The sequence below is a fragment of the Thamnophis elegans genome, chromosome 8 (assembly GCF_009769535.1).
Source record: "Thamnophis elegans isolate rThaEle1 chromosome 8, rThaEle1.pri, whole genome shotgun sequence".
Classification (NCBI taxonomy): domain Eukaryota; kingdom Metazoa; phylum Chordata; class Lepidosauria; order Squamata; family Colubridae; genus Thamnophis; species Thamnophis elegans.
Genome location: NC_045548.1, coordinates 79,980,075 through 80,004,866, shown reverse-complemented (window position 1 = coordinate 80,004,866; position 24,792 = coordinate 79,980,075). Strand labels below are relative to the sequence as shown.

Here is a 24,792-nt window from a genome sequence, read left to right as displayed (position 1 = left end):
TGTGCCCCGAAAGCCAGCCGAAACCCCCCAAAGCGGCCGGTTAATGAGCTTCCCCACTTCAGTCAAGTGAAGCCTCTGCCAGGAGCGGGTGGGCGCAATCCAATCCGAATGGGAGCCAACACCCGTCGCTCGTTCCCTGCTGGCTTATATTGTCCTGGGAACCGGCAAGTGTGAGCAAGAGAGGGCGGGAGACGCCCGCTTTCTCTCCCCGCCGCCTAAATCCGGCGGCGCAACCAACCACAGAGCAAAACTTTCCCTGCCTCCGCCCCGAGAGTGGAGAGGTAGAACTTCTGTGACAGAAATCAGCCTGGATGTTCCGCAGCTTGGAGCAGAATCGGCAGGGACTCCAGCCATTATGCAAAGAAAGCCCAGGAGCGCAAAAGTTAGCGCCGGGAGCTCCCCCCCTCCCTCTTCCTTGGACTACTGACACAGCCAAAAAAAACCACCCCTTTCCCTTTGCTTTTATCCGTTCTTGGAACAGCATCTGTCCCAATGGTGCCTCGGCCATTCACTTTTGGGGGGGGCGTTTGATGGGGTACAGAACATTCTCACCCCCAGGCTGTCCATTATCTTCCTTTTTAACTTTTAATGTTTTTATTCGTTTCAATTCTTTTTAGCACTTTTAAACTGGTGTTACACTGTAAGCCACCCAGAGTCACTGCATTATTGAGATGGGTGGCATAAAAATTAATAAATAAATAAAATAAGCTCTCCACTTCCTGGGTTGTTTTTTGACATGCTAATGTTGAGCTGTTTCCTTTTGGGCCTTTGCCAGGACATTCTTGGCCAAGGCTTAAGGAAATGCCACTTTGTTACCTTTCCTCGTGACACTAAAGGCCCACTTGCAAAATTCTTCTGCATGGTTGCAAATCCACTTTCCTTTGGCTGAAGCGTTTGTTTGTGATTAACCTCTCTGGCTTCTTCAGGTAAGTGATGAAATAGGTGTTAGCTAACCGCTGGTTCTAACAATGACTCTGTCAAGCTAACAAAGCAATTGAGTTGGATCAGCTCTGGGTGAAGCCAATTCATTGCTCATTTGCAAAAACCCATTAATAGTTTGCTAATAAATTAATAGGTCAGATCCTCAGTGGATTAGCAATAGCAGTTAGACTTATATACCACTTCATAGGGCTTTCAGCCCTCTCTAAGCAGTTTACGGAGTCAGCATATCGCCCCCACAGTCTGGATCCTGCAGGTTCTCAAGAGTCCTCAAGGGCAAAGGCTGTGTAAATGGCAGAGCAATAGTAGAGGCAAGTAGAGACTTCAAACCCCAGAGTTGGCTCTGAGCCCACCCCCTCCAGATGGGGGGGGGTCCTACCCAGGATCTCCGGGAAGCCTGGCACCCAGGGAGCTTCTGAAAGACCAGGGAGGCTGATGCTGCTCAGGAAAACATTTTATTGGAGAAGAGTGGCTGATGGGTGAGGCAGGAAGGCTCACCCCCATCCCCAGGCAGAAACCACGGGAACCTGGCTCTCTTCACCCTCTCACTTGGTGCGGTAGAAAGTGTTGGTGCCAACCCTACAATGAAGCAGGGGGGAGGAAAATGTCAACATTCATGGTGGCAGGATTGCTGTCCCGCCAGACTGAGCATCCATATTCCCTCCTTCCACCCAACGACTTTCAGAGTCTTGCCAGCTGTGGGCTCAGCTGACTGTGATGCCAGCCAAACCACACTTCAACCTTTCGCCAGTGAGAAGGACCCGAGGAACTTCCTCAAAAGCTCAGCTGGGGGGAGTGGTAGGAACGGCTCTGCTGATGCCAGCCTCTCCCGCCGGAGCTGCCCTGGGTGCTGAAACGTCTCCTGAAAGGACGGGGCCATTGGGGCAGCCTTTCAAGAGCCGCTTTCGGGGGGTGGGAGGGCAGAGAGGAAAAGAAGGGGGCGCCCCAAGGAGACTCCCGGGGCCCTTCCAGTTAGGGGGCACAGCAGTTCAGCCCCTGCGTTTCCCTACTTGGTTGCTCCCCAGTCGTCTTTCTTGGAGGCCGCTGTCTCGCGCAGCAACCAGACGGTCTTCAGCAGCTCCTTCCCGTCCTCAGCCACGAAGCACTGGCCGGCAAAGACGGTGACGGACTCTGAGGGAGGAATCGGCCAGGGGCTCCATTGGGGAGGGGTATGTTTCCCCCAAAGACCCCCCACCTCACCGAGGCTAGCTTTAGGTTGGGAAAGTCTTTGGGCAGCTCCAGCTCCCGGGGAGAGGGCGCATTCAGTGATAGGATCTGGAAGAGGCAGATCTAAGGAAGGGGAGATCCACTAGATTCCCTCCCCCCTTCTATTTGCTTCCACCCCAAGTAGTGAGCGGCTTTACCGGAGAAGCTCCAGTTGACGGTGAAGCCGAAGGTGGGCTTGTCCCCCTTGCGCTGGATGCCCCGCAGCGGGGATGGCCGGATGGGGTTGGCGGAGGACGAGACGGCCGTTTGGTAGACGCCGCTGAAGACCCCGGTGTTACTGACGCTGCCGAACAGGACGGTGGAGGCCAGGTCATTCGTCCAGTTGCCAGACAGGACGCACTAAAGAGGGGGGAAGCAGGTCACGGCGCTGGCCAAGGCCGGCTGCCCAAGAGGTAGAGAGGCTGGCAGCGCTGAAACCATTTTCTCCGGGGATCTGAAAGCTCCCGCTGCTCCCACGTGCCCGATCCCCTGGGTGGGCCCACGCCAGCGGGGGCTTTCCACGAGGGAGGCCGGGACCCTCCGCCCACCACTCCGCATCTCACCTTCGGCCTGGCGAAGCGCCCCGAGTTTTGAGCTTCGGCAGAGGTGCCGGAGCAGCCGAGCAGGAGAGCGAGGAGTCCCAACGCTGCTGTGCCTATCGCCATGGTGCCCTCCAGGACTCGAGACTTGCCAATCCCGGCGGGACGGGCCCTTATAAAGCCCCGCTTGGGCTCGCGCTGGCTACACCCCCCCATGCAGCTGCCGCCTCCCCATACCCCTGGCGGCAGGGAGGGGCAGGATCCCTGCCCGAGGGGACGGAGGCTTCTGGGACATCGCTGGCCCTCAAGAGGAGCGCTGACCAGCACTTCGGCAGCAAGGGGTGGGTGGGGCTGGGGGCTTCTTCTCGGACTCTCCATCGCGGCTGGCCCAACGCGGGCATCCTCTCTCGGCTCCATGGGCGCTCCTCTCCCGCCATTGGTCCGCCAGCACTCTAAACCCCGCGCCTTCATGCCGGGCGTTTGACGGAGGGATCCTTTCCCAGGGACCTTTGGCTGCGTGGGACGTTTATACGCGCATCCTGGCTGCCAATCCGCGCTCCGAGGGGTGGGCGGCCTCTGAAACACGAAGAGAGAGGACGTTGCTTTGATGTTCAGGCAAGGAGAGGAGGGGTGAGGGTCAGGGTTTCTCCCTTCCCAGCCTTTCAGGAAGCTGCCCCCGCCCCCCCCCCGTAACGAAAAGGTTAATAATAAGCCGACCAGGCTTCCCTGCATGGTTGCACCCCCGTCCCATCTTTTTAACCTCCTCCCACTTCGTCCAGGTGCCTCTGGAGAGAAAGGGCAAAAAGGGGTGGGTGGGATGGGAGCAGGTTTATGAGTGAGTGAATGAGAGAGCGCATCGCTCCCCTTTGATAAAGTGTCTATGGAGATTCTGCGTCCTCCAGGCCACGGTTGTCCCAAAGGGGCTTTTTCAAGAGGCATCTGGACTTTCTGGCTTTCTTTTGAAGCCATTTCACTTCTCAGCCAAGATATTCCTTGCAGACAGTTGCTCATTCTCATCCTTTTAGAGCAGTGTTTCTCAACCTTGGCCACTTGAAGATGTCCGGACTTCAACTCTCAGAATTCCCCAGCCAGCATTCGCAAGGACAAAGTGGTCACACAGGGATTCCTGGGGATCGATAGATCAGATGACCTGAAAGGAGGGGGAGTGATGAGGATCAGGGAATAATTCCCTCCATAGATACAAAGGTCTCCCTTTTAACCAAAGAACAAACAGAGGAAAGCTACAAATGCCTCCTAGGAGATCATTTATTTGGAGATAAATTCGCATTTCGTGGGAGCACCCCCCACCCCCATGCTAGGCGTGGTGTCAGCATCGACTTCATTTAGTAATCAGGAAAGAAACCACTCAACTCCATTTAATTGAAATCAAGTGTACTTTTACTAATTATAAACGAACAGTAGCAAAGCTAAGCTGAATCTAGTTAATTAGGCGCAAAAGCGAATAATATCATGTATAGGTCAATCCCCTCCCCTTGGCACCCAAGTCCATAGTCCAATTATAATGTACCCAACTGTCAGGTGGGAGATAACTTCAAAAGTCATCACCAGGGTGGAATGCTGGACAGTTAACCTTGGCGGGAAACTCCCTTTCTCCACATGCGCAGTAAGATGGTCAGGCAGCGTCTAGAATCTTCCTCCAGCACATTATGATTCCCCTCCCAAATACCATGCCCCCCCTCTTCCCGTTTCAATGGCAGCCGAAGCAGCAGCAAGCGGAGGCTGACACGTGGCTTCTCTACTTGGGGCCATAGGCCTCCAGTTCACAGATGGTCAAGTAGTCCTCCCCAGGTAAGTGGACACTGATGTAGCGGCCTTGCTGCCCGTTGCAGGAGATGGTGGTGATGGAGCCTGGGCTGGGGTTCGGGATAATGCCACAGCTGTGGGGCAAGAGAGGTCACGTTAGGAGAGCTGTTCTGCTGGCCTCCACTGCTGGTCACCCCAAGTTCACCCTGAGCACACAGCCCCCCCTCGACTCTTCAAGGGCAGCCCCATTTCAGCAGCTATCCAGACCTCGCGACCTCCGCTGCCCCTGATGTTGGGCCTCCTTGTGCCTCTAATATTCCGATTAATTGGAGATATTAACCTCGCTGGACAAACCACAGGGGTGATTCTGCAGGGAATGGTTTTTAATAAAACATTGCTTTCTCAGGTTGTCATCTTGATTTTTTTGAAACCAACTTTGAAGAATGCTGCCGGAAAGCATGAGAAATCAGGAGATCCAGGCAGATCGGCCACAAGGAGATAGACTGGGAAAAGGGCTCCTGCGGGGCCCTGAATTCCAGGGCTGACAAGCCATTGCCTGGGGGTCATTTAGACCAGAACCTTCTTGGAGAGGAGGTGAAAAAAAAGAGCAGCATCTTGAACAGCCAAGAGGGGAGAAACAGGTCCCTCGAAAGCCAGAGACTGGCTCTATGACCAGGCAATGGCGGAGGCAGACATAAAATGTACGTCACAAAGTTGGAGGCAACCAGGCTAAGCCTGAGAACAGGAGTGATGGCTGGACAAAGCGAGACAAGACCGGGTGAGAAGATTTAAAAATCCACGGATAGAATAAAAGTGGAGTTGTGATTAGGAGAGAATTCAAATGCAAATGAGCACAAATGGAGAAATTAGGAACTGCGTGGTAAAGCAAAGAGAAAGGAAAACAGATGGCGGTTTAAAACCATCAAAGCCCAAAGAGAAAGGACTGCTTATTTAGTTTAGAAGGTGAAATTAAAAGAAGGACTGAATATTTTATTAATACCGGGGGGGGGGGGGGGAATCTTCTCTCTAGTTGAAGACCTTGCATCAATAGGGGGTAATTAATAAACCCCAAACTGCATGGAAACATTGCAAAGAAGCTGAAGGGGGGGGGACACCCACCACTATGATTTAAAACTGAAGAAAAATACCACCACCATCACCTGCTTCTCTACTACAACTTGTATTCTGTGGAGTTAAAGATTAAAGTTTATATTTGATTGGGGGGGAAAACCCCAAAGTTAAGAAGTGGAGACTTATCAGAAAAAAACAACTTTTACCAGGCAGAGACGAAATTGGGAACTGAAAAAGCTGACAATTGGAATTTAACAGCAAAAGCCAAGAGACTTGCTTCCAACACAACTTCACCATTTAAAATTTAAAGAAGAAATCCCCTCCCATCTCTTACTCCTTTGTTACAATCTGCATTTTGTGTCTCTGTGAGTTAAAGATTACATTTACATATTTCCATTACATTTCTCATTTGAAAGAACAAAAGAGAAGAGCTGATTCTGGCTGTGAGGAGATTGGATCTTTAAAACAACACAAGTAGTTTGATCAGTTTTTTTGTACAATGAAACCATCTTCCTTTTCTGTTTGAAGGGAGGAGTTTTGAAACGTAAAGAATTGAGATACGATCTGAAGAAGGAAAATAGCAAATTAAAAGTCGGGCATTATGGAAGGGTGGGATCTTAAAAGAAATATGTGAAATGTTGAAAACTATGCATTTGGGTTGAGAAAGGATGATAATTGGAATATTATGGAAAGAAATGAAATTGAACACCCAATGATAGAAAAAGCAAGAAAGAATGAGAGAAATAATAAGCAGATAAAGGATCTCATTGGACTTAATAGAGGCGTAAAAAAGAGGGAAGAATGTGTTCCAATAAAAAAACAAAAAAAGGGAAAAGGAAAGAAAAGAATGGAGCAGACAGGCAGCATGATGAAAGAAAGAAAAGAGTACACTACAGGGGGAAAATATAATAAGAAAAGAAAAAGGGGAAATAGGCTGAGGAGACAAAAGGAAATCCTGAAGAGGTTATGATGAAAGTTCAGAGATTGGGATTTAAGATTTTTTTAAAAATAAATGGAAGGGAAAATAATAAATTGATAGATGAGAAGGGGGGGAGATGGTGAATATTTGCAAAGCATATACTATTGTGAACTTTAATTAACACTGAAATGTAATATGTGTGTATAATATAGAAAGGATTATAAGCAAAAAAGAATTAATGGTAAATTAACTAAGGTGAATAAAGATAGTAGGTCAGCTGATACGTATTAATAATGGAAGGTGAAATAATCATGCTAGGTTACAAATAAGAAAAATATTAGTTGGAAAAGTTATCAGAAGAGGGGGGAAATGGAGGGAAAATATGAAAATACTTCTAATAATGTATAGTTAAAATAACAAGATGAGACAAAATAGGGGCGCTTAATGATGTAAAAGTATGTAACAGCATGAGGAGGATAGCAGGAAGTTTGAATCTGTCTTGCACTGTGTCCAAAAAAGAGGTTGTTGTGTGTGTGTGGGGGGGGAAAACAAATGGAATTCGTATAAAGATATACCTTTAAAAGAAAAACTACTCAAAAATGTTTGTTAAGATGTATAGGTATACTTTGGATTATACTATGTATGTTAAAAAAAACATTTCTCAAAAAAATAAAGTCAGAATTCAAGGTGGGCTGGACTTGGATCTTTTGTGGGCATGAGGGGATGCGAGACTGATGACATGTTTGACCCCCATCCTCCCTCGGGCTCAGCCTGGTCATCTCCTACAGCTGCGGTCATTTTTGGTCCTGCTGTGAAGAATGCTACAGTGGTCATCAAGGGCCACATGGATTTGTCCAACCCAGTTTTCTCCCTGACCTGGATGGCTGCCTTGGCCAAATCCATCCACTGCACCTGGGCAGCTAATCAGTTCAAATAAACATATAAATAAAATCCCAGATCTAACGAGAGAGAGAGAAAGGAAACCTGAGCCATTTATTCCCCCATAACTGGACTTCTCTCTTTTGCTCCCTTATACAACAATTCCTCCAAGTGCAACCAAATGATTGAGTCCACCTGTATTTGCTGTTCTTTTCTCCTGATTTATTGCTTCCGTTCTAAGTCTGGCCCAAAACACCCTGGAAGCCTTTTTTCCACTCCGAGAAGGTCTTTTTTGAGGTGCTGAGACCAGAACAAAAATCCAAGCAGAGAAACCCCCTTTTTCTAATACCACAGGCCAGGTGGCCTCATCTGGGGGGTGATTTACACAGTTCAGAGGGAACCCATGTTCTAGATTGCAACTTAAATGATAGCAAAAATGAACAATCAGGTGGAGTTCGCACAGTCCCCCCAACAATTGAGACCACAACTTAGCCAGTTGGTATCAGTTCTTTCCCCGTCTCTTGGGGGAGCAAGGAGGGGGGTGATCTCACAATCTCCACACCAATGGACTCAGGACACCTTGGTCCCCAGGACAAAGTCGGCATCTCAACAGCACCCCAAAGTCACCTGCTCTGTCTGTGGAGTCTGTCTCTTCCGTCAATGCCCTAATTACATGGAGGACCCCAGTTGGGGATGACTCAAAGCGACTTACAGGGGATTGGCTCTTCCATGGTCCTCCAGAGAGTCTCCTAAGTGGACCTCCGCTTCAAACAGCCTTTCGCCACAGCAGTCATGCCGGTTTTTCACCATCACCACCGAGATCTTATGAGACTCCCCCAGGTCCACCAACCACCAGGGGTTTCTCTCCAAGTTAGTGTGGGTACAGGAGGCATCGGTCCACAGCCCACTGCAGTCCCCATCCACAGCTTTCTCTGGTGGTCCACCATACTCATTGGGGTAGATGGAGGACTGGGAGGTCGGCTTCCCTAAGGCCAAATTCTTTGGCTCTGAATCTGCAGGAAAGAATGGAGGAGGCCCTTCAAGCAGAGAATGGTTGGGAGGAGGAGGAGGAGGAGGAGGAGGAGGAGGAGGAGAAGGAGGAGGAAGGGAGGAGGAAGGGAGGAGGAGGGGAGGAGGAAGAGAAGGAGGAGGAAGGGAGGAGGAGGAGGAGGAAGAGAAGGAGGAGGAAGGGAGGAGGAGGAGGAGGAAGGAAGGAGGAGGAGGAAGAGAAGGAGGAGGAAGGGAGGAGGAGGAAGAGAAGGAGGAAGGGAGGAGGAGGAGGAAGAGGAGGAGGAGGAGGAAGAGAAGGAGGAGGAAGGGAGGAGGAGGAGGAAGGGAGGAGGAGGAGGAGGAGGAAGAGAAGGAGGAGGAAGGGAGGAGGAGGAGGAGGAAGAGAAGGAGGAGGAAGGGAGGAGGAGGGGAGGAGGAAGAGAAGGAGGAGGAAGGGAGGAGGAGGAGGAGGAAGAGAAGGAGGAGGAAGGGAGGAGGAGGAGGAGGAAGAGAAGGAGGAGGAAGGGAGGAGGAGGAGGAGGAAGGAAGGAGGAGGAGGAAGAGAAGGAGGAGGAAGGGAGGAGGAGGAAGAGAAGGAGGAAGGGAGGAGGAGGAAGGGAGGAGGAGGAGGAAGAGGAGGAGGAGGAGGAAGAGAAGGAGGAGGAAGGGAGGAGGAGGAGGAAGGGAGGAGGAGGAGGAGGAGGAAGAGAAGGAGGAGGAAGGGAGGAGGAGGAGGAGGAAGAGAGGAGGAGGAGGAAGAGAAGGAGGAAGGGAGGAGGAGGAAGGGAGGAGGAGGAGGAAGGGAGGAGGAGGAGGAAGGGAGGAGGAGGAAGGGAGGAGGAGGAAGAGAAGGAGAAGGAGGAGAAGGAGGAGGAGAGGTGCAAAGCCACAAGCGCAATGTTTTGGGGACACAAGGAGTGAATGTTGAAGACTGGGAAATGGGTTGAAAGAAGTGAGCTAAGGGCAATGCTACGTTCCTTTGCTCTTGGGGGAGGAACCCCTTGGGCTCCTTTTTTTCCACTCCCAGAGAAGATCCGGACCTCATCACAGTAGATTCAAAGAGATCTACATCAAGTGGCCTTTTACCCTGTGATGTTACCACCCGAGTGATTGGTTCACAGCCACCGGACAGATTAGGGAGAGGAAATTTCCGGCTGGCCTGAAGTGCTGGGGGCATTGACACCTCTCCTCCAGTTTATCTTCTATTGGCTTGTTCCCCTGCAAGTGCCCCCAGGGCCCCCCCGGAGGCTCTGAAGTGTGGGCATGGGTTAGAGATGGGTTAGAGAAACAGAGAACACACATCAAGAGAACAAAATGCCAAGGGCCGAGGTTGTTGGGAGACACACACGCTGGAGTCCCTGCTCCCAAGGAGGTCTCACAATGGCTGTGCAACAGACGAGTGAGGTTCAGGGATCTCGTGGCCCTTGTTCCCTTCAGGCAACAACCGTGGGAAGTGTTGCAGGCAGTGTGGTGGTATAAGATTAAGAGGAGTCTGGGAGAGGACGACACACAAACACACAAAGGTCTTTACGTGGTTCTTACCTCCAGGTAGAGGGCTGCAACTCTGAGCTGCTGCAGGGCCTGCCAGGAGGGTCGTGACCAGCAGAGCCCCCCAGATGAGCTTCATCCTGCAAGCGAGGAGGGGAGAGATCAGGGAGGGCGTGGCATGAGGAGCTGGCTGCCTCTACTCCACACATCTGAGCACCAGGACTGGCCATGGAGACCCGTCACTCACCTCCTTCGGTCTCTTGGCGATGTCCAGAGGGCTGGAAGTCCTCGCTGGAGGGTGAACAAGGAGAGCTTCTTTCCACTTGCAGGTGCTTCAGGTGAGTGCGGACCTCCCTCTGACCAGCCTCGGTTTTATCCCCTTCCCCCCAGGTGGGATTGACCTGACTCACAAAGTCCAAGCCAATCAGGAGGCCAGAGCAAAGGTCTGTTTCCCAACTCAGTGGATGTTTTGGTTTGCTTTGCTGCAAGATCTGTCGCCAACTTAGCAAACATGATTTTTCTCCAGAATTCTCATCCCCATGGCCATGACCCATCTCCAGCAGGGGTTGGCTCTCTCCCATAGTTAAAGATAACCCACGGCTGTCCTCCGGCTCAAAATAAGCTCTCAGCAAACACTAAAGCCAGCACTGAATTTCACAAGGGGGGCAGTTTGCTTAGTTTTACAAGCAGACCAAAATCATTCTCAAGGTTTTTATTTTAAGAAAACCATGGCTGCAACATTTGAAGAAACATTGACCCTCCCACTCCTACAAGTCATGAATGAAGTGATGTCTGAGAGCAAAATACCGAAGTCATGGTCAGAAGTGTATATCACACTACTACCCAAGGAAGACTACAAGCTATTTTGCATCTATACTAGCTGAGAGACTTAAAAAATATTTAAATGGCTTCATCCACCCAGATCAAAATGGCTTTTTACCTAAAAGACAAATTAAAGACAATATGAGAATGATTTTGAATACCTTGGAATACTATGAGGCCCATCCTGAAAAACAAATGGCACTGATGTTCCTCGATGCGCAGAAGGCCTTTGACAATGTGAATTGGCAATTTATGTTTTTGCAACTGGAGCAGATGAATTTTGGCAAGAAATTCACTCAAACTATACGAATGATATACCAGAAACAAGCAGCAAAGATAATGGTAAATGGAGAACTAACAGATCCGATTGAAATAAAGAGAGGTACAAGACAAGGCTGCCCACTATCACCGCTACTCTTTGTCCTAACACTAGAGGTCTTAAATAGAAAGATTAGAGAAGAAGAAGAAATAAGAGGAATGAAAATTAAGAGAGAAGAGTATAAATTACAAGCGTTTGCAGATGACTTAGTTTTTATTCTTGAAGATCCATTAGAAACAGCATCCAAATTGCTGGAAAGAATAGAGGAATATGGAGAAGTAGCAGGCTTGAAAATAAACAAAGATAAAACAAAGATCATGACAAAGAATATCCCAGCTACACAAAAGGAAGAGTTGTCAGAAACGTTGCAGATTCAAAACACAAGTAAGGTTAAATATTTGGGGATATATCTATCACCTAGATGTAGCACTCTTAAAGAGGATAATTATACCAGATTAAAACGACAAATAGCAATTGACTTGGAGAAATGGGAAAATTTGCACTTATCAATGATGGGAAGAATCTCTACAATTAAACTGAACATTCTACCTAGAATTCTATATCTGTTTCAGACAATCCCAATCAGACTGGGTAAGGATTTTTTTCTAGACTTAAATAAAATAGTTTTGAAATTTATTTGGCAAGGGAAAAAAGCTAGAATAAAACTTAAATTACTACAAGATGTTAGATCGAGAGGAGGATTTGGGTTACCTGATTGGGAGCTATACTATCAGGCAACAAAATTGATGTGGATTAAGGAATGGATATTATTAAAAAAACTCTAGATTATTGAATGTAGAAGGTCACGACTTGCTGTTAGGATGGCATGCTTTCTTATGGTATAAGGGTACTAAATCACATGGTTACTTTAGAAGACATTATATAAGGGAGGCGTTGCTGTTAAATTGGGAAAAGGTTAAAAGACTACATTATTTAAAAATTCCAGTCTGGATATTGAAATTGAAGCATTTTCATATCCGATAATATATAAAAAGGAACAAACAGTTAGATATACAGAATTATTGAATTCAGAGGGTGAGCTCAAATCTAGTCAAGAGTTGAAACAAGAAGGGGTAGAAATGAACTGGTATTCATATGTACAGATACAATCTAGATATAATGAAGATAGAAAAACTAAAGGTCTTTATAATAAAATGACTGAGTTAGACAAAATTCTAACAGGTACTGATGAAAAAGTAATTAAAAAACTATATGGATATTTATTGGAGTTTAAATTGCATGAAGAACAAGTTAAAGAAACTATGATAGCTTGGGGAAAAAACTTTAGGTATGGGATTGATTTAGAGAATTGGCAGAAATTGTGGTCTCAAAATTACAAAATGACAATGTCTACTGCATATAGAGAAAACTTGTATAAGATGTTTTACAGGTGGCATCTACCCCTGACCAGAATCGCAAGAATGTCCAAGAATAAATCAGAAAAATGTTGGAAATGTCACCAGATACCTGCCTCATACTACCACATGTGGTAGACTTGCATTGAAGCTAAAAGATACTGGACTAAAATCCACACGTGGTTGGAGAAAATGAAACACAAACACATAGACTTTAAACCAGAGGTCTTTTTATTGGGAATCATACCAGAAATCTATAACAAAGACTTAAAATATCTGATTGTAAACGTGTTAACAGCAGCCAGAATCGTATTTGCAAAAAACTGGAAAAATGAAACAATACCAAAACAGGAAGAAGTTATTCGAAAAATAATGGACTGTGCCGAAATGAGTAAATTGACATTTGAAATCAGAGAGCAAGAGGATGAACAATTTTATAAGATATGGGACTTGTTTTATCAGTGGCTGGGGGAAAAAACTTGGAAATGAAAAATGTTTTACTCATGTTTTAACTGAAGGAGTTTAAATTAAGTTTAAAACAACTTTTTTTTGAATTTTTTATTTTATTTTAATTGAACAAAAACACAAAAAAAGAATCACCCTTCATTACATCTTGTAGAAAGCGTGTTGATTGGTTACAGATAACATTCGTGCATTTCTTCCAGTCATTACTTATAGTTCATATTAGATTATATACTATCAATGTACCACAATTCTCATTTGACTACAATTATTTGAACATGCTTTTACCTCAAATCCTTCATACTTAAAGACACAACCACATAATGTCATTCATTAGCTATTTCAAAAAATCCTCCAATAACATTACACCTTTATAACATCTTTTAAGTTGTTTATTTTATTTTTTTAACATTAACAACAAACAAACATTTTAAGTAAAAGTCAATTAATAAAGTTTCTAACCCTTTTTATATCCTACTTTAGCCAATACCATAGCATATATATATTGTTAAACAATGTCCATTAACATTTCCTTGTTATTATAATTGGCTAAAAATCATTTACTATTTATGCCCCATCTCCTCTCATCACCAAAACAAAAACAAAAAAAAACCCTTACACCTTTATAACAAGATCTAAATGAAAATTTGTTAATAAAATTTATAGGTCTTTTTCCCAATCACAATTTACAATTTATATCTAAATTTCTTTTACTAAATTGTCAATACATGTATATATCATTACGCTGTATCCATTATCATTTCTCATTGTCTGTGAGCAAAGAGCAACATGAATGTTTTTGCAAGAACCATGTTCACACCTCCAAAGTCAACACAAGTTGCAGCTGCTGAGAGAACCAGATTCTTCCCCCAGTCTTGTAAGTTGATAGGAGATAGGAAGAGAATGTTTCCAAATGAAAGTCAGAAAAAAAAGCTTTCTGGCAATAAATGAGTGGACCGGTGTCTCTCTAAATCTTGGCTGCCGGAAGGTGGGTGGACTTCAACTCCCAGAATTCCCCAGTCAGCAGAGCTTGGCTGTTGAAGTCCACCCATCTTCCAGCAGTCAAGATTGAGAAAGTGTGTCACACTGATCAAGAGAGATCGGGAGAGAAGCTCCTGTTCAGAAATAAGCCAGGAAGCCATTTTTATAAGCTGACCAATTGAGCAGGAGCTTGGACTTGACTTGTCTCCGAGAGAAGCTTCCAAAATGCCAGGTAAGCGAAGGACACCTGCTTTCTGCAGAGGGAAGACTCCAGGTTTCTACAATGAATGTGCTGCTATGTCCCTGGACAGGTAAGAGGATAGTAAGAACTAATCCCACCTCTGATCACCTGGGTTTTCCATTCACCCCAGTCTGGCCTGACGAGTGCCAGAAACACCTTCCTTATCTGATGTCCCAAACATTTGCTGTCATATGTAAAACACATTTAGACACACTAGAATAGAATAGAATAGAGAATAGGGAATAGGAATGGAGAGGAGATGGAATGGAATAAGACAGAATAGAATAGAATAGGATTTCTTTATTGGCCAAGTGTAGACTCACAAGGAATTTGTCTATGGTGCATAAGCTCTCAATGTACATGCAAGCAACAAGTGATAAATCCTAATCCTAAAGCACAATCATCATAAACCTCGATACAACACTTAATGAGTCATAGGCTACTAAATAAGCCGTGGCACGACAAAACCGCGGTCCACTAAAGCGCGCCCGATTAAAGTGCGTACCTGACGTCATCAGCAGCGCGACAAATACGACCGCGGAGAAAAAAGGGCGCTTTAAAAAACGATTTTAAAGCAAGCCGATTCACGTAAAGGTAAGGGTTAGGTTTAGGTTTAGGTTTAGGTTTAGGTTTAGGGTTACGTTAAGCGTTAGGGTTAGGTTAAGGGTTAGCGTTAGGTTTAGCGTTAGGTTTAGCGTTAGGTTTAGCGTTAGGTTAAGGGTTAGGTTTAGGTTTAGGTTTAAGGTTAGGTTTGGGGGGGTTAGGGTAAGGTTTTCGCGTTAATTTTAACATTACCGCTCACAGCGTGATGTTTTCGTCGTTCTGTGATGACGTCAGGTACGCGCTTTCGTCGAGCGCGCTTTCGTCGAGCGCGGTTTTGTGGTGGAACCAAATAAGCAACCCATGTAAATGATAGGATACAAACAAGAGAAAATAGAAAACTGACAGCAGAAAAAGACCTGATTGTCCATCAAATCTGCCTTTTGAGTTCATTTGCTTTTTCTTTTCAATATATTTATTTTTAATGAGTATTATTTTATTTCGTATTTCATTTGCTGAGTGGGCTTCCCTTGCTCTCTCCAGCAGACCCCGAGGCCTTCCTTTTCACCAAAGAAGGACCAGAGAACACCCAGGAGTCTTAGGAGCCTAGAGGCATTTATCTGGATTTATTTGGAGAGCTGTTGACACTTCGCAGGCGCGTCAATCATCCCCAGTACAAGACGTGGCTTCCGTACCAAGTGCTGTAGGCCTCCAGTTCACAGATGGTCAAGTAGTCCTCCCCAGGTAAGTGGACACTGATGTAGCGGCCTTGCTGCCCGTTGCAGTAGATGGTGGTGATGGAGCCTGGGCTGGGGTTCGGGATAATCCCACAGCTGTGGGGCAAGAGAGGTCACGTTAGGAGAGCAGCCCTGCTGGTCACCCCAAGCTCACCCTGAGGACACAACCCCCCCAACTGCCCCCCCCCAAAAGCTCTCCTGTGCTCTGCTTCCTATTGTGGTCTGCCTCCAGTGTGTCTTTAATATTCTTGGACTGAAGGCTTCACAGGGGCTCCGTCAGAATGTCGCCTTGGGGTTTCAAACTTCAGCGAGGTCCAGTCCAGCAATGGGTCTGAGGCCATAGGCAACTGGGTCTCAAACGCTTTGGCAGCCCAGCCCTACGGCGCTGCCCATCTAATCTAACCAAAGCTGGATTATCCCAGTAGCCGAATCCCAAGCGGTTCAAAAAGATTCCCAGGGGATGGTAGACCTATCTGTGAGGTTGGGCATCGTGAAAATGGTGCACTCACCACCCACCCACCTTTCAAAACCATGGGGTTTTTTTTGCCAGAGGAGGATCTCGTTGTCGTGGTCTCGGGAAGCCGTCGAGAAGAGGGAGAAGCTGCGGGTGAAGTCGGTGAAGAAGCGGAAACAAGGGCCAGCTGTCGCAAGCGTTGATCGAGGTTGGGCTTCAGGAGGACGTAGGAGTTGGCAGGAAGCTTGGGGAACACGAAAGCCACCCAAACCTGAGGAAGAAAGAAGAGGGAGAAGGCCATCAAAAGGTGGACTTTGCATTTGGATTTACTTTATTTGTATGCCGCCCTTTTCCCTGGGGGGACTCAGGGCGGCTCACAATTCAGGGGGAGGGAAGGACAAAACAAGTTACATACATGAAGACAATACATCGTTAAAAAGTGCAACAGTCATACTATTCGGGTGGGGGTGAAGTCTTTAGCCCCAGGCCTGTCAGGACAGCCAGGTTTTAAGGGCTACGCGGAAGGTCTGGAGGGTGGTGAGGGTACGAATCTCCACGGGGAGTTCGTTCCAGAGGGTCGGAGCAGCCACCGAGAAGGCTCTCCTCTGGGTAGTTGCCAGTCGACATTGACCGGCTGATGGAATTCGGAGGAGGCCTAATCTATGGGATCTTATTGGCCTAGTGGAGGTAATTGGCAGTAGGCGGTCTCTCAAGTACCCAGATCCATAAAGTACCCATAAAGTACTTTATGTCCACAGAGCTATTCAAACACACCTTGCATGAATCCATGGTGGTGGGAAGGTGGATTCATGGCAGGTGAAGGTTCTACCATGGAATGAAAACCTGGTCAAGGTTCCTGAGATGCAGAAGATCGCGAGGAGGACTGTATGAAGCAACGGGCCGCCTCTTCATCATCGTTTTCACCCAGCATCGCCACCGGTTCCTGGAGTCCGTTGCTTGAAGGGCCGCCAGAGAGGTCCTTTCTGTGTAGCTTGGCTGTCTTGGTTGAGGTAGAGAGAGACCTCAACGGTGTAGAAGGTGCTTTTGAACAGAGTCCTCAAAACTCCCCCTCCGAGGTGTGTCTGCAAAGATGACAAAGAAGCACCAAGCAAGGGAGGCAGACGGAGAAGCAGCTCTGAGATATTATGGTCTGGGCCATGAGATGATGCCACGGCAGATTCAGGTTTGCAGCCAGACTCAAAATGAAAGTTCTGGCCTGGTTAGGGTTACCTTTTTTTAAAACCACTGTCAGAACTTTGGATGGTCACTAAATGAGACAGTTGTTAAATAAAGGGTTTTACAATAGCTTCCCAAACTTCACAAAAAATTAGAATTACTATAGCTCACCTGTAGTTGTGTTTCCTCTCTGGCCTACCTCGCAGGGCTGACTTGCAGCTTGTTTACAATTGGGTGACCTCTAAATTTCAAAGAACTATTTACATGTAGTTACTGACTTATGGCTTTAATTGGCTCAGGGGTTAAGACGCTGAGCTTGTCCATCAGAAAGGTCTTTGAGTTGTACGTGGCTTTTGACAGGGTGTGTTGTAAATAACAATTGTTATAAACAGTTGCGAATTCAAGATGGCCTGTAAGAGAAGGGAATCCACCCTGCCTATGAGGAGGGGGGGGGTCTTCTGTTTATACAGAATTTGGCATCTTGATGCACCCATCACAAATGATTAGACCAACTCCCCTTCATGGGCTGGAATGGGGACAATTGAACGCAGCGAGATTTTCGCACCCATGCTCCCCCATAGCATCTGACCTATCTTGGGCAATTATTGGCCATCCCTGGCCACTGGGGTCCACTGTCCTCCCCCCTCCCCCACAGCTGCATGATCACAGCCGATTTACACCCAGGGAGACTTAATAATGGCCAATTCGCAGAGCAGGAAAACTAAATGCCAGCCAATTCCCGCGCCGAGCGATCGGTCTCTGCCTTCTCAATGGATGGTAGAGGCCTCGGGTGCCGGAGAGGCAGGGGACAGAGCGTTGGGGTCTGGAAAGGCCCACAGGGGGAGGGGCTGGCACCACACCTCTCCCTTTGCTGCCCCGAACTTTGCATGAGCCCCAAAACGCCTCTAACCCAGCACAGGAGACCTTGAGGGGGGGCAAGGTGGCCTGCAGCGTGGGAAGTAGAGTTCAGGGCTAAATGCAAAGGTCAGGGGCAGCAGTGGAAGAAGCATGGTGGTAGACCCCCACCGGCGGAACTTCCCAGATCCCATCGCTCTGTCTCCTGCCTCTCCGGTGCCCGATGCCACTGCCCTCCACCGAGGAGGCAGAGGCCAATCCCTCGGCACAGGGATTGACTTGGCCTTCAATTGTCCTGCAATGCCAATTGGGCAGAAATAGGTTTCGCTGGGTGAATTGGCCGTGATCACTTAGCAGGGAGGAAGAAAAGTTGACCAGTGGCGAGGGGGCAAGAGATACCACAGGGCCAGCAGAGAAAGATTGCCTAGGATAGCTCAGGCTAACATGGGCGCGAAAATGTAACTGCAAGGAATTGTCCTTGTGGGGCCTTCTCAAGCCCCAAGAACCATCTCCATGGCCAAATTAGGCCAGGCAAGGAAACTATAATATCTATTTCTCTGTCTGGTTCTAAGAACCATCGCCATGGCCAACTTATGCCAGGCAGGAAATCTATAAAATCTATCATCCTCCAACAGCCATGCCTAGCATTAAAATGAGCCATTGAGGTTTTCTGTCTGGTTCTAAGAACCATCGCCATGGCCAAATTAGGCCAGGCAAGGAAACTATACTATCTATTTCTCTGTCCGGTTCTAAGAACCATCGCCATGGCCAACTTATGCCAGGCAGGAAATCTATAAAATCTATCATCCTCCAACAGCCATGCCTAGCATTAAAATGAGCCATTGAGGTTTTCTGTCTGGTTCTAAGAACCATCGCCATGGCCAACTTATGCCAGGCAGGAAATCTATAAAATCTATCATCCTCCAACAGCCATGCCTAGCATTAAAATGAGCCATTGAGGTTTTCTGTCTGGTTCTAAGAACCGCCATGGCCAACTTATGCCAGGCAGGAAATCTATAATATTTATTTCTCTGTCCGGTTCTAAGAACCATCGCCATGGCCAACTTATGCCAGGCAGGAAATCTATAAAATCTATCATCCTCCAACAGCCATGCCTAGCATTAAAATGAGCCATTGAGGTTTTCTGTCTGGTTCTAAGAACCATCGCCATGGCCAAATTAGGCCAGGCAAGGAAACTATAATATTTATTTCTCTGTCCGGTTCTAAGAACCATCGCCATGGCCAACTTATGCCAGGCAGGAAATCTATAAAATCTATCATCCTCCAACAGCCATGCCTAGCATTAAAATGAGCCATTGAGGTTTTCTGTCTGGTTCTAAGAACCATCGCCATGGCCAACTTATGCCAGGCAGGAAATCTATAAAATCTATCATCCTCCAACAGCCATGCCTAGCATTAAAATGAGCCATTGAGGTTTTCTGTCTGGTTCTAAGAACCATCGCCATGGCCAACTTATGCCAGGCAGGAAATCTATAAAATCTATCATCCTCCAACAGCCATGCCTAGCATTAAAATGAGCCATTGAGGTTTTCTGTCTGGTTCTAAGAACCATCGCCATGGCCAACTTATGCCAGGCAGGAAATCTATAATATTTATTTCTCTGTCCGGTTCTAAGAACCATCGCCATGGCCAACTTATGCCAGGCAGGAAATCTATAAAATCTATCATCCTCCAACAGCCATGCCTAGCATTAAAATGAGCCATTGAGGTTTTCTGTCTGGTTCTAAGAACCATCGCCATGGCCAACTTATGCCAGGCAGGAAATCTATAATATTTATTTCTCTGTCCGGTTCTAAGAACCATCGCCATGGCCAACTTATGCCAGGCAGGAAATCTATAAAATCTATCATCCTCCAACAGCCATGCCTAGCATTAAAATGAGCCATTGAGGTTTTCTGTCTGGTTCTAAGAACCATCGCCATGGCCAACTTATGCCAGGCAGGAAATCTATAAAATCTATCATCCTCCAACAGCCATGCCTAGCATTAAAATGAGCCATTGAGGTTTTCTGTCTGGTTCTAAGAACCATCGCCATGGCCAACTTATGCCAGGCAGGAAATCTATAATATTTATTTCTCTGTCCGGTTCTAAGAACCATCGCCATGGCCAACTTATGCCAGGCAGGAAATCTATAAAATCTATCATCCTCCAACAGCCATGCCTAGCATTAAAATGAGCCATTGAGGTTTTCTGTCTGGTTCTAAGAACCATCGCCATGGCCAAATTAGGCCAGGCAAGGAAACTATACTATCTATTTCTCTGTCCGGTTCTAAGAACCATCGCCATGGCCAACTTATGCCAGGCAGGAAATCTATAAAATCTATCATCCTCCAACAGCCATGCCTAGCATTAAAATGAGCCATTGAGGTTTTCTGTCCGGTTCTAAGAACCATCGCCATTGCCAACTTATGCCAGGCAGGAAATCTATAATATTTATTTCCCCTGTCCGGTTCTAAGAACCATCGCCGTGGCCAACTTATGCCAGGCAGGAAATCTATAAAATCTATCATCCTCCAACAGCCATGCCTAGCATTAAAATGAGCCATTGAGGTTTTCTGTCTGGTTCTAAGAACCATCGCCATGGCCAACTTATGCCAGGCAGGAAATCTATAAAATCTATCATCCTCCAACAGCCATGCCTAGCATTAAAATGAGCCATTGAGGTTTTCTGTCTGGTTCTAAGAACCATCGCCATGGCCAACTTATGCCAGGCAGGAAATCTATAATATTTATTTCTCTGTCCGGTTCTAAGAACCATCGCCATGGCCAACTTATGCCAGGCAGGAAATCTATAAAATCTATCATCCTCCAACAGCCATGCCTAGCATTAAAATGAGCCATTGAGGTTTTCTGTCTGGTTCTAAGAACCATCGCCATGGCCAACTTATGCCAGGCAGGAAATCTATAAAATCTATCATCCTCCAACAGCCATGCCTAGCATTAAAATGAGCCATTGAGGTTTTCTGTCTGGTTCTAAGAACCATCGCCATGGCCAACTTATGCCAGGCAGGAAATCTATAATATTTATTTCTCTGTCCGGTTCTAAGAACCATCGCCATGGCCAACTTATGCCAGGCAGGAAATCTATAAAATCTATCATCCTCCAACAGCCATGCCTAGCATTAAAATGAGCCATTGAGGTTTTCTGTCTGGTTCTAAGAACCATCGCCATGGCCAAATTAGGCCAGGCAAGGAAACTATAATATTTATTTCTCTGTCCGGTTCTAAGAACCATCGCCATGGCCAACTTATGCCAGGCAGGAAATCTATAAAATCTATCATCCTCCAACAGCCATGCCTAGCATTAAAATGAGCCATTGAGGTTTTCTGTCTGGTTCTAAGAACCATCGCCATGGCCAAATTAGGCCAGGCAGGAAATCTATAATATTTATTTCTCTGTCCGGTTCTAAGAACCATCGCCATGGCCAACTTATGCCAGGCAGGAAATCTATAAAATCTATCATCCTCCAACAGCCATGCCTAGCATTAAAATGAGCCATTGAGGTTTTCTGTCTGGTTCTAAGAACCATCGCCATGGCCAAATTAGGCCAGGCAAGGAAACTATAATATTTATTTCTCTGTCCGGTTCTAAGAACCATCGCCATGGCCAACTTATGCCAGGCAGGAAATCTATAAAATCTATCATCCTCCAACAGCCATGCCTAGCATTAAAATGAGCCATTGAGGTTTTCTGTCTGGTTCTAAGAACCATCGCCATGGCCAACTTATGCCAGGCAGGAAATCTATAATATTTATTTCTCTGTCCGGTTCTAAGAACCATCGCCATGGCCAACTTATGCCAGGCAGGAAATCTATAAAATCTATCATCCTCCAACAGCCATGCCTAGCATTAAAATGAGCCATTGAGGTTTTCTGTCTGGTTCTAAGAACCATCGCCATGGCCAAATTAGGCCAGGCAAGGAAACTATAATATCTATTTCTCTGTCCGGTTCTAAGAACCATCGCCATGGCCAACTTATGCCAGGCAAGGAAATCTATAGCCTGTGGAGAAAAGTGCAAAATTTATTATCAATCATAGCACCAACTATGAATCAAACTTCAATGGGAAAACTCCTTAGTTTCACAACCTGCCAAGACACTCAACCATATGTAATTTCTAAACGCCTGGCACTCTGACAAATTAGCCGCCAGTAGCCACATAGACATAAACAATATCTATATCTGTGCACAAGTGACCATCAAGAAGCCCAAAAGGAATCAAAAGGACCAAAACACCTGCTCAGCAGCAAACACCACGAATCAACAAGTAGTCCAATCAAAGAATCTCTAAAGACCATTTTTAACAACACTGAAACCACAAGCCACTAGAAAGCACGTTGAGAACAAACCTCACCCTCTCCTAGTCCTGATATTCCCTAAATAGTAAAGCCTCTGCAAAAGAAACTACCAAGCTCAGAGAACACTAAGGACCTCTCAAACCGCAAGCCGCAAATCTTCTCCTTTGTATGCTGCTCATCACCAACTTCACTTTCAGCTCTAAGAAGTCTGACTGGTACTGTGGCCTTCTTTCTCAGAATGAGAAGGTGGGAGGGGGGTAATCCAGAAGGATCCCCTTCCAGTCGGAGTACCGAGGGGGTCCTCAGGGACTGGAGGAGGCTTGCGGCTGAGTGCCCGTTGCCTCCTCCAGGTTGATTCGCCCTCGCTGCTCGCTCGGGGACTGAAAGGCTCACCCAGTGGAAACCCCAGAGAGGCTGTCCAGTGTGAGTCTCTCAGTGTGGGTGTCCAGGGATTGAATGACCTCCACGTGGGGGGCATCACCCCTATCCCCACACTGTAGTGATATGGGGAATGCTTTTGGGGGGGGGGCTCTGGTTCTACCACAGCCAGTGGCTAAAATGATCTCACATCCGAAATTGTTTATATTTTTTACTTTTGTTACATTACTTTGCATTCCCCCCCCGCAAAAAAAACTTGGCTAAAGCATGCCTTAGGGCGTAACCTCTGCAAACCTATGGCATGTGTGCCTAAAGTGCCATGCGGAGCCATGTCACTTGGCATGTGCGGCATCGCCTGTTCCTCTACTGGTTTCCAGCAGGCGCAGGTGCAACAGCCAGCTAGACTGCCGGTTACGGGCTTGCGGTCAGCTGGCCAGTGTGCGTGCTCACGCCGGAAAACGGAACCCTGGCTCTTCCAGTTTCCGGCAGTGCCACACGCGCAAAGGCCAGCTGATTGTCGTGTGTGCGTTTGCACCAGAAACCCAAGAGGAATGGCCAACACCACACAAGCCAGGCGACATGGCTCCGCATGCCACCTCGCACACGCATGCCTTGGGTTTGCCATCACAGCCTTAGGGTAAGCTTTATAGCACGCCCCAAAGGTTTTTGCAGTCATAAACCACATGATGCCGATAGTACCTGTCAGGCTTCTTGGTTAAACCCAGCACTGAAAAGTTAGTAAACCTTTGACTTAGCTTTGATGTCTTCGACGGCTTGTCTGAGGTTATTCCCTTCGTGTAGAGCGCCTGTGAAGTAATAATAAGAAATCAACATCAGCAAATGACCACCTGATGTTCAGAGACTAGAAAACCAATTCATCAATTTTACAAAGCTGCTTTTACGTTCTTTATCCTACAAGTGAAAAAAGGCAAGATACAATGAATTGGAAAGTTGTGCCCTTGAGAATGCCACAAACCACTGGTTTTTACTGTTCCCCAAAGATATGACTTCCAGCTCCAGGAGTTTCTCTTACTCTCCAGGAACTGGAAGGGATCCCTAAAATTGCTTTCATTTACCTTCCTGCAAGAAAGTCATGTCAGTTCCTGGACCTGATGCAATTTTACTTTTGCCATTAGTTCCTTGAAGTAGCTAGTCCTCTGCGTGTTTTAAGGAGCCTTGGCTAGAATTATCTCAGGTCCCAAGAATTGACTATTCCTAAGAACAAGGTCAGTTCCTGGACTTCAACTAATTTTAAACTTTTGCCTTTACTTGAAGTGGGCAGTCATCCACACGCTTATGTATACATTATTTGGCCAAGGAATTTAAGAACTTGAGCCTTGACTTAAATTAACTCAGGTCCTAAAAATTCACTTTATTCCTGAAAGCAAGGTCAGCTCCTAAGGTTTAATTATGACTTCCCTGTGGTGGTTTGGTCCTTTTTAAAAGGACATGGGTGAGAATACCTCAGGTTCCACTAGTATTTTATTCTAAAAAATTAAATTTTGGCTAAAAATTACCTTAGGCCTCAAGATTGGACTATTTCAAGAAAGCAAGGTCAACTCCTGGACCTCAAATAATTTTAGTTCACTTTTACACCTTTAGTTACTTGAAGTAACTAGTCCTCTGCATGTTTTCTTTCAAGGACTTGAACCTGGGCTAAGAAAAATAATTTCTCAGGTCCCAAGAGTTTAAATTTATTAAACAAAGTCAGGTCACCTGCAGGGACTGAAGCAATTTTGCCTTTAAGCTAATTTGAACACTTACATTCACCTGTGGTAGCTTAGCCCCTTTTAACTGCTCCTGGTTAAAATTGCCTCAGCTGTATTCCTTTTAAGCTACTTTCAATGGTTACTTGTCTCTGGGGTGAACAGGACACAGCTGAGATTATCTCAGATTCTGCCTAGTTCTACCATTTTAACTCCTAAAAACCTTGGTTAAAATTCTTCTGGACGTTTGCCTTATTTCCCCGAGGGAAAGTGGGACTGAGGTAAACTCACCATAGGGAAGCTGTGGCGTTGGGAGTCTTTTAAAATAAGGCACCCTTGAGGTAATTACCTCAGCCACCACTGGCGTTTTACTCCTGAGGAAACATACACCCTGTATGTTAAAATCACCTCAGGCGCCGTCCTTACTCCCTGAAAATAAGGCTAAATTCACCTCAGGCGCCGTCCTTACTCCCTGAAAATAAGGCTAAATTCACCTCAGGCGCCGTCCTTACTGCCTGAAAATAAGGCTAAAATCACCTCAGGCGCCGTCCTTACTTCCCGAGAAAAAGCTGCTCCTTAGCTCCCCTCAGCATCCCACCACGCCTAAGAGCCTCAAACGGGGATTTACCTCAGCGTGCAAGAGGCCACCTCG

General features: G+C 46.5%; 2 protein-coding genes across 3 annotated transcripts in view; both read right to left on the bottom strand.

Moving 5' to 3' along the window:
* Positions 1-24,792, bottom strand: part of LOC116512083 — a 76,464-nt gene that overhangs the window by 30,363 nt on the left and 21,309 nt on the right. The window contains 8 exon segments of the mRNA XM_032222358.1: positions 1,950-2,070; positions 2,304-2,505; positions 4,432-4,582; positions 8,030-8,330; positions 9,850-9,935; positions 10,043-10,167; positions 11,648-11,663; positions 15,211-15,348. Of these exon segments, the coding sequence (XP_032078249.1) occupies positions 1,950-2,070; positions 2,304-2,505; positions 4,432-4,582; positions 8,030-8,330; positions 9,850-9,935; positions 10,043-10,167; positions 11,648-11,663; positions 15,211-15,348 (1,140 nt within the window).
* Positions 1,376-3,632, bottom strand: LOC116512781. 2 transcript variants are annotated; one of them, XM_032223437.1, is made up of 4 exons: positions 2,709-3,632; positions 2,304-2,505; positions 1,950-2,070; positions 1,376-1,518 (listed from the first exon to the last, which is right to left on the bottom strand). In XM_032223437.1, exons 1-4 carry the CDS (start codon positions 3,621-3,623, stop codon positions 1,485-1,487), a joined length of 1,272 nt encoding a protein of 423 aa, XP_032079328.1. In that variant the 5' UTR covers positions 3,624-3,632; the 3' UTR covers positions 1,376-1,484. The 2 variants fall into 2 exon arrangements, with proteins under 2 accessions (XP_032079328.1, XP_032079329.1); XM_032223438.1 differs by lacking the exon at positions 1,950-2,070.

Bases quoted from the DNA above. Each gene is read 5' to 3' on its own strand.
- LOC116512781 (XM_032223437.1), bottom strand. From the start codon at position 3,623: ATGCCTCTTGAAAAAGCCCCTTTGGGACAACCGTGGCCTGGAGGACGC. The intron at 2,506-2,708 runs GTGAGATGCGGA...CCCCCTCTTTAG, and splicing joins GGCGCTTCGCCAGGCCGAAG to TGCGTCCTGTCTGGCAACTG. The intron at 2,071-2,303 runs GTAAAGCCGCTC...TTCCTCCCTCAG, and splicing joins CGTCAACTGGAGCTTCTCCG to AGTCCGTCACCGTCTTTGCC.